The following is a 9,481-nucleotide window of genomic DNA, read 5'->3' as shown; positions in this document are numbered from 1 at the left end:
TGTGCATCCCTGTGAGGATATTCTGTGAGGTTGGTCTATGTGCATCCCTGTGAGGATATTCTGTGAGGTTGGTCTGTGTGCATACCTGTGAGGATATTCTTAGTTGAGTTCACTGAGATGGGAAGACACAACTGCAATGTGGCTCATTTTACAGGCCCTGGACTGAGTGACAGCAGAGAGCTGGCTGAGCACATGCATGCATGCAAGCACGACCTCATGCTCGGTGCTCTTAACTATGAGTGTAATGGAACTTCGGCTTCAGGTTCCTACTGCCTTGGTTGTCCCACAGTGATGGACTGTAACCTACAATGTCTAACCAAAAAAAAATGCCTTTTCTCCTTTGAGTTGATGTGTCAGAGCATTTTGTCACAGAAAGAGTCAATGAAACTAAGACCTGGGACCAAGGTCATTCCACAGCCACCTCCAGATGATAGACAGAATGGAGAAGTCGCCCTAAGGAGTAAGGAGGAGCTGGAAGTCCTGGGGTTCCAGAAACCAGAGTATCATAAAGGAAAATGAAAAATGGTCAGCGTCATCCAGTGAGCGGTTAGGTCTAGTGAGATCTTAGATCTTGATCTCTATCCCTCACACCCAACAGTTACAGACAACCCCAAGCCTACCTCTGTAATTTCCCTCACTTCAATGAATGATGCCACCATTGACCCAGCTATTCAGTTTAAAACCTACAAGCCATCTTTGGCTTTGATGTATCTTTGAAAGCCTCACAGCCCATATTCCTGATAGTTCTGCTTTCAATACAGACCCAATGCCCAACCCATCTCCTGGGCCCAGCCTCCAGAATCACCATCTGTCCGCCATCATATGAAAAGCAAAGCCATCAGAAGAAATGACCCTGACGCACTTCCTCCTGTTAGATCCATTGAAAAAAAGAAGGAGAAGAAGGAAGAAGTAGGTATTGCCAGTCATTGGCCAGACCAAGGCGAGGTAGCAGCCCAGGCATCAGGGAGGTTCTCAGAAGAGGCACTCTGGGTCATCCAGCATGGTCCCTGGAGACTGGTGCCAGTGCAGGGCTGGATTTGTTCCATTAGATTCCCATTCAGAAAACAAAGAGGCCACGTGCAAGCCCCATGCAGAGGAGGAGATAGAAGGGCAGATACTTCAGCCTTCCAGGGAACACTGGGATGTGAGCAGCTCATGGGACCAACTCCTCTGCCCCCACTGATTGGGGAGGGGAAGGGGGAGATCTACAGCAGAGCCTGGTGGCCTTGATCCCCTGAACCACACTCCCCATCCTCTGAAATGAAAGCATTAGACTGTCAGCCTCACATCCAAACAGAGGTAGTGACAACATCCCAGAAAGTGAGAAGGCAGGCTCAACTGCCATCAACTGAGCCCCAGTTCTGGTTTTGGGAGGCAATCAGCCCCTGCTGTGCTTTTGCTTCAAGCCCCACCCCCACATGGGCACTCACGTGCACACAGACAGATACACACACACACACACACACACACACAATTTTAAAATCCTCCGGAACTCTCCCATCACACAGCCTAAAGTCCAACTTTTGACTTTGGCCTCCAAGGTCCTTCATGATCTGTGTCTGCCTACCATGAGCTAGTCTTTCTCCCAGCCTGACCATCCTTCTCCTTGTCCAATCTCTTTCCATCCTGGGGCCTTTATATTGTTTCCTTTGCCTGGATTACAAGCTTAGAGCCTCAGAGAATCAGCTACATCAACCTGTCCCTGCACTTATCCCTGGCCTCCACTTCAAGTCTTGTCCCCACATCCCCCAATCCACTTTGTTGTTTTTTTTTTTCCTTTTGTGCCCCACATCTATAATCTAAACTGTTCATTATATTTATTGTCTGTTGTGTATCTTCCTCAAGTAGGAGGCAAGCTTCAACACAACTGAAGCTCAATTTTTCCTATTAATTCTCATATGACTACTTAGTAAAAAGAGTTCTCAGTAAACACCCTTGCAAAAACAGCAGAATAGCTGTAGCAGATGGACCCAAGAGCCCTATTGTAAGAAGTGGAGGAATAGAAGATAAGAAAGAGAGGCAGCGGTCACTGAGCTGGCCATGACACTGGGGTGGGGGGTGGGGGGAACCGAGAACACAGCTGGAAGGGAAGGATCCACCTCCATCTATCTGATCGCCCCTTTGCTAAACTCTGAGGATGCTGAGCTGTGAGGCCAGGACCTGACCAGTGGCTTGTCACCTTGGCCACTCCCAGTCCCGAGTCCCGACCTACCTGGTGTCTTGGTTAGAGTCCTGGGCCAACCTCACCAAGTTGTGCACCAGCATGTCTGTGTTGTCTCTGGAGCCCGAGAGAAGCTTCTCTGCTCCGATCTGCTCCAGGACGGCCGAGAGATGCTTGGCGGTACATTTCCGGACTAGGGGGTTCCGGTGGCTAAAAGGAAACGACCACGGCCAAGAGGTTGGTGACAGGGTGGGGATGTGAGGGCCCCAGACTGACACACATGCAGATCTGTAACTGCAGACTGTAGACCCACGTTCATGCCAGCCATGACTTCAAAACCTCCCTCATGTGACTGGGGGCAGGGGGTTGGCCTTTGAGGAGTTATTCCTAATGACAGGGCCAAAGTTGACCACAGCATTAATGGGAGTGGGAAGAACAGCTGCATGAAGCCACATGGTTGTCCCCAAAGGGGCCTGTACACACCATTTCCAGGGCATTCGTGAGCCTAGGAACTCCTGTCTGTACATGAGGGTAGCCATCTTTCTTCCATACAGGAACCTCCCTCCCAGTCAATGTCTGCTCTTCCTTCTCTAGTTCCCCAGACAAAACTAGATGCTGACTCTGAGCTGGCACCTACTTGGTCCCCTGGTGAGTATAGTTGTATTCTTATATCCCCCCTACCCCCCCACCCCCCCTCCCTACCCCCCCTCCCCACCTCCAGTCAGGCTGCCAGGTCCCTAGAATCAGGAACCACATCGCCCTCTGTTGCATCTCCCAGGCCCCTGCTGGTGCTAAGCACTTGAATGATGCTTGGTGACAGTTGGTAGACTTTTGGCCATTGAATGGGTGGAACCTGACCTCTGGTAAAAGAAACCCATCAAAGTGTTGCCTCTCCCAAAACAAGGCTTCTGTGCCTACAGACTAGCAGGCAGCACTGACATGCTCCACACAGAAATGTTCACGGTGTTCCCCACTGTTGTGCACATAGTGGGGGAACAACCAGAGCCCTCCCTACTCAGTGTGACCCACAAATCCACACATTGGATCCAAAGCAGAGTCTACACATAAGCAAAGAGACTCGGAGACTCGAACCCAGGCATTTGAAGACAGTCTACCCTGGTCCTTGTGGTCAGTGATCATTGTCACACCCTCTATTAGGTGCCATGCCAGGCTCACCTTACCCATCATCTACCACCAACCATGAGCTGCCACCACCATCATACTACAGGAGAGAAAGTTGAGGCATAGAGAAAGGGATCTAGCAAAGGGACCGTTTCTCCCCCCGGTTCATTCAGCCACAGCCAAGGTTCAACAATGTTAGCTAAAGCAGGCACTGTTCTAGAGGTTATCTCATGAAGCTAGTAATTGGCACCTCAGAACCACCGCAGGGGAGAAACACCATTATTATCTCCATCCGCTGAGGAAGGACCGACCCAGAGAACCCAGGTCATGGCGCTCCGGAGCAGCCAATACTTTGCAACAGTTCCTGGTACAATAGCCAGGGTCTGCCGGCTGGTGCTCTAGGTAGGCTGAGGGGTGCATGCCTCTGTGTGACGAGTGACTTGCAGAAGTAGGGAGGCGTTCTGTTTTGTGGAAGCAAAGGCTTGGAAAATGCCTTTGGTTTTGCTACTGATTTGGTTTTAACTTGAGGGGAAGTAAATCAGGGTCTATCAGTAGCTCACCTCCTCCCCCTGAGAGAGGTCAGTTTTGTTCCTGGTCCACATTTCATCAGAAAGAAACACAGCTCCCCTGAGAGGGGCAGGAGCCTCAAGGGCACAGCTGAGGCTGCTTCTACAGCCCTGTCTCCCAAGCGTTACCATGACCACCATGCACTTTCCCAGCCGAAGCAGAACAACAGCATCCTCTCCTTCTAGCCATGCTTACCCCATTCTCTGAAGACTGCCTAGGAAGGGTAGCAGGAGCCCGCAGGATACAGGGGTTTGCTCCCTCTGCTAAATGTGTAAGCCTGGGAAGATGCCTCAGCATGCTGACACACAGAGATGCAGATGTGTGCACATGCACACGTGCACACACACAGACACACACACACAGACAGACACATACACACACAGACACACACAGACACACACGGACATACACACAGACACATATACACACACACACATACACACACACACACACACACACACACACGCCATCCCAAAAGACCCTCAAGAGCAGCAGTTTCTGCTTCCTTCCTCCCTGTCCTCTCTCCCATCCTTCTCTGCTCATTCCAAATGCCGGGACCTCTCCCCTGACACACATACCCAGACAGCACATACAAGACACCCGTAGATGTGAGGGCCACCAGTGCCCCCCACACACACACACACAGGGACAGCACATACTAGACACCCGCAGATGTGAGGGCCACCAGTGCACGGGCAGGGGTCACGTTTTCCACCATGGCACCCAGAGCCCGGTTGGCTGCCCGCTGGATGAACTCGCTGGTGTTCCCCATCTTCTGCAGAAGGCAGCGGGCAATCTCCTCAGCCTCCTGGTCCATGTTCTTCTTCAAAGCTCGGAAGAGGTCTCCCAGGGTGCTGATGGCCAGGCGGGATACCTTGGAACGGAGGTTGGTGACCTTGGAGAGAGAAGAAGGGGCCTCCAGGTCAGCTGTACCTTCCCAAGGGCTCTAAAGACACTGTGTGGCCCCCTCTGCTACTTCCTCACATATAACAAAGCTCTGTTCTCATCCTTTCCCACACTGGAGTTAAAAAAAAAAAACCTTCAGCATCTCTGGGCAGAACAGTGCATGCTGTCATTATCATGCCTACTTTACTATCATTGGAACTAATAATTCCATTTTCAACATTGTCTAACGTTTGTACATGTCCCCCACAAGTCCATGCTATGAACACTTGTTCCTGAGTTCCTGCTGCCTTAGGAAGATGAGGAACAAGCCGGGCGTGGTGGCGCACGCCTTTAATCCCAGCACTCGGGAGGCAGAGGCAGGCGGATTTCTGAGTTTGGGGCCAGCCTGGTTTACAAAGTGAGTTCCAGGGAAGCCAGGGCTACACAAAAAAACCCTGTCCCAAAAAACAAAAAAAAAAAAAAAAAAGGAAGATGAGGAACTTTCAGGAGGTGGAGCCTAACCAATGAAAGTAGGTCACCAGGGCAGCCCTTTGATGCTCTAGCCCAGCCCCTATCTCCACTGGGCTCTCTGCTAGCTGTCTCTGCCCATTGTGTGAACAAAGTGCACAGTACACTCCTATCACCATGCCCTGCCATGTCTCCCCTGCCATGACGGGCTGAAATACCCCTGAGACCGTGAGCCAAAATAAATTTTTCCTCCGGGTGCTTCTCTCTAGAGTTTTGCCACAGTGGTGGAGAAAGAACTAATGCAGTACGTTCACAGAAATGGCCCACTCCACTCCTCACACCACGCTCCTGTTGCAGAGGCAGAAACCAACCCTCAACCACATGACACGGTCCAGCCAAAGGTCCACACAATGTCCTCTGCATCACAACCCTCCCACCCTCGCTAGGACAGTTCGTTCCCCAAGGTTGTAGAGTGGCATCTACTGGAATCAAGATCATGTTACTGTCTTTCAGGGCAGGACCTAGGCTGACATCTAAGCCTTGGGAAATGCTATGCCAGCCCTGAGGTTGAGCATCAACCCAGAGGACTCCATCCTTCCTTCGATGTTGCAAGCACAGAAGACAATGGACAGTGACAAATGGGAGCACACAGCTCCAACTGTTTCAACTCCCAAAGATTACAAGATAAAGAAAGCCCAGTTCTCAGTGCTGGCATCTGAGGGATGGGTAACTCCCACCTCAGGAGCTGGAGGCTGATGAATAAGCAGAGACAGGCTCCAGAGAGTCACTGGCTGCTGTGTAACTCACCTCAACAGCTAAGACAGGGAAAGGGTGTGTATGGATTAGGAGAGGGGGTGAAGTACAGAAGCTGTGTGTAGGCCTCACCTCCGCAGTCACTGCCAAGGACACATCGTGCAGCCGTGTACCGAGGACTTCCGAGTGACAAGCTGCCAGGCGCTGGATGTTCACCAGGCCCTTCTCCTTCATTTGCCTGAGAAGCAAGGCCAGGCTTGTCACAGGAGGGGAGGAGGGAGGTGACCTGTTTCTCTGCAGACAGTTCTCAGCAGGGTGGGATTTCAAGGCCTCATAAGCAGGGTTTCTAGGAATCCTAGCTAGCTGGTGGCAATGCAAACTGTTTTATGGACTCTTGACTGGCCCTCCAGTCTGGCCACCCAGGATCTGTTTGGGTCTTTGATACAAGATAGACAATGCCAAGAAGTTACTTAAAATGGGGGCTAGAGATTGGAAGGCTTCTGCAAGTGTTCTAAGTCACCAGTCACTACTTCACTAGTGACTAAGACCGTTTGTCTCATTTGCATCATGGGGAGGTGGGGTGGGGAGAAGCCCTTGTTTTAAACTTGATTTAGATGGGGCTATATCTTTGCTAGGAGAATGCTTGCCTAACATGCACAAGGTCATGGGTTTGGTCCCTAGCACTGCATAAACTGCACGTGGTGGCACATGGCTGTCATCCCAGCACTCAGGAGGCAGAGAGAACAGAAGTTCAAGGCCATTCTCACTGAGTTCAAGGATAGTCTGGGAGACATGAGACCCTGTTTTAAAACACATAAATTAACAAACTTGATTTAGAGAAATAGAGCTCTGACCTTCTCTTTGTTCTGTAGTCAGATTCCTACCAACCATGCCTGCCTCTAACATGTCACAGGACAGCACACAGGCAGACTTGGAAGGACCCAGAGCATATACAAGTAGTTAGAGCTACCAAACATATGAACCTAGATATGTGCATGCACACACACATACACACACACACACACACACACACACACACTTCTTCCTTGGCAGCAGACCCTAGGGATGAGGGAACAGGGAAGCTGGGGGCAGGACATCTTCTGTAGCCCTCCTAAATACCACCCCCACACAGACCAAGCCACAGGACCTAGAATGAAGGCCTCTCCTCACCAGTCATTGCTGTTGAGGCACTGGAGGGCATCTGTCAGCCCCAGTTCCGGGTTGGAGAAGGGCCTCAACTCCCTGAGAGCCCGAAGATCCATCTCCTCCTCCTCTTCCTCCCATTCAGGGGAGCCCAAGGTAAGCACGGCAGGTAGTGAGTTAGCTGCATTAGAGAGACAGCAAGCATCACCCAGGACAGCAGAGGGGTGCACACATGGGAACACACATACACACATACACACACGCACACACACACATAGCCACTCCTTCAGACACTGAAGAGCCTGACCTCAGTGCAACCCCACACACAGGGAGAAAAGCCTGGAGGCCTGTAAAGCCAGCAGCCAGCTCTACCTGACTTGCCCTGACTTCTCACCTATTCATTCCGGTGCCAACATTAGGAACATACTGGCAGCTAGGCATCTTGTGGAAGCTGCCGAGCCTGTGGCTCACCTCCAGTTCTTTCCTACCTTGGTTGGGATCTGGAACAAGGAGCAGCCAATAGACTCCTCACTCGCTGGGTAGCATTCTGAGCTCACTTTTCTCCAGGAACCTCTGTTCCTTCAATCCTACCATCCCCTCCTCTGTGAGACGCCTGGGCATGGAAGCACTCATGGGCAGATGGGCAGAGGAAGGCAGGGGACAGTGAGAAACACTGGAGGGGACTGTCACCTGCAGGGTCAAAATGTGGCCACACTTTTAGGAACTGATGGAAAGGGGAAGAGCTGGGGTGTGACTCAATGGTAGAATGCTTGCCTAGCATGGGTGAGGCTCTGGGTCCAGTCAAGACAGACACACAGACACAGACAGACAGACAGACAGACAGACAGACCGACAGAGTCAGAGACAGAAAAAGATAGAGAGACACACAGAGAAAGATATAGAGACAGACACACAGAGAGAACAGAACATGTTTTCTTTCTTGTGGGTAGATTATAGAAAGTTCTAGGAACAGGAGGGAATTTCAGAAACACCCAGCAGTGGGCTCTCCTCCTTCCCTCCTTCCCTCGTCTCCCTTCCTGGCTAGTTCTGCTGTGAGGCCCCCTTGGTCCCCTCTTCCTAGAATGACTTTCACTATAGTATACCCAGGAGATCCTGGACCTGGATGAATTTGTGTGTGTGTTTACTGGAGATTGAACATACCAGTCAAGAACTGTACCAGTGACCAGGCTGGCCTTGAACATTCAACCCTCAGCCTCCTGGGTATCTGAGAATATAGTCCTGTACCAGCACTACTCCTGCGGTAGTAGCCAGCCTCCGACCGTCTTCCCTACCTCCACACCACCCTCTGACATCATTTCTCTCCCACCTAGATTTAAGATTTATTTATTATTATACATAAGTACACTCTAGCTGACTTCAGATGCACCAGAAGAGGGTGTCAGATCTCATTATGGGTGGTTGTGAGCCACCATGTGGTTGCTGAGATTTGAACTCAGGACCTTTGGTAGAACAGTCAGCGTTCTTACCCGCTGAGCCATCTCACCAGCCCCATCCCCCCCACACACCTAGATTTTAAGCACAGACTTGCTCGTAGACACACATTCGGACACACAGGACCCTCAGGGGTCACTTCAGCTTCTAGTCTCTAGGGTTTGTGTTGACTCTGTCTTGGCCTGCCTTTGCCCACCAGCCTCTCCATAATGCTCATAAATATGCCTTCCCACAGTGGTCCAGGAACTACCATGTTCTCCTCACACATGAGGACAGAACTGAGGGAATGAAGGTAAGGCTTGTCTCTGGGTACCTGGTCTCCTGAGACAGGCTGCAATCTCATGAAGTTCATTAGGGATATAACGAAAACCAAGTTCCAGTCCTGAAATCCCATCATTTCCAAACTGACCGAAAAATTAGGTGCCGATGTAACTGATAAATCAACGTGACACTCATAGGACTGTCAAGAGCGTAAGAGGATTCAGACTCAGCGTACAGGGAGGTCATGAGAGGAAGGCACTGTCTTTTCCTAATTCTACCCCATCTACTCACAAACACACACAGCTTCGACAATGACACAGGAACCAACCATCCTGAGTCCAAGACTCAGCAGCCAAAGTCTTAGGCTGACAGCCCACCATCACTGGGGATGACACGAGTCTTGAACTCTCCGTTCTACCATCCATACAGTGAGGGTGGTGGGTTAGGCGGGTGAGCGCTTCTCAGTATTGATCACTTTCATGATTCATTCCTTAATGAATGACACCATTCACCATCCAGGACACCATCCAGGTCACAAGCACTCCGAATGGTGGCTCCTCACCAGTCACTGCTGTGGAGGAGCGAATCTGCTAACCCAGTGCATGCATTCCCTCTCTCTCTCTCTCTCTCTCTCTCTCTCTCTCTCTCTCTCTCTCTCTCTCTCTCTCT

General features: G+C 50.9%; 1 protein-coding gene across 1 annotated transcript in view; it reads right to left on the bottom strand.

The window, feature by feature from the left end:
* Window positions 1-9,481, bottom strand: part of Togaram2 (TOG array regulator of axonemal microtubules 2) — a 59,174-nt gene that overhangs the window by 19,453 nt on the left and 30,240 nt on the right. Inside the window, exons 11-14 of the mRNA XM_021149796.1 lie at window positions 7,127-7,280; window positions 6,089-6,194; window positions 4,510-4,745; window positions 2,213-2,371 (exon numbers count right to left, since the gene is read on the bottom strand). Of these exons, the coding sequence (XP_021005455.1) occupies window positions 2,213-2,371; window positions 4,510-4,745; window positions 6,089-6,194; window positions 7,127-7,280 (655 nt within the window). The remainder of the gene's footprint in view (window positions 1-2,212; window positions 2,372-4,509; window positions 4,746-6,088; window positions 6,195-7,126; window positions 7,281-9,481) is intronic.

Source organism: Mus caroli, chromosome 17, assembly GCF_900094665.2.
Source record: "Mus caroli chromosome 17, CAROLI_EIJ_v1.1, whole genome shotgun sequence".
In the NCBI taxonomy this organism is placed as follows: Eukaryota; Metazoa; Chordata; class Mammalia; order Rodentia; family Muridae; genus Mus; species Mus caroli.
The sequence above is the reverse complement of the archived record's forward strand: the minus strand, read 5'-3'. Positions and strand labels throughout refer to the sequence as shown.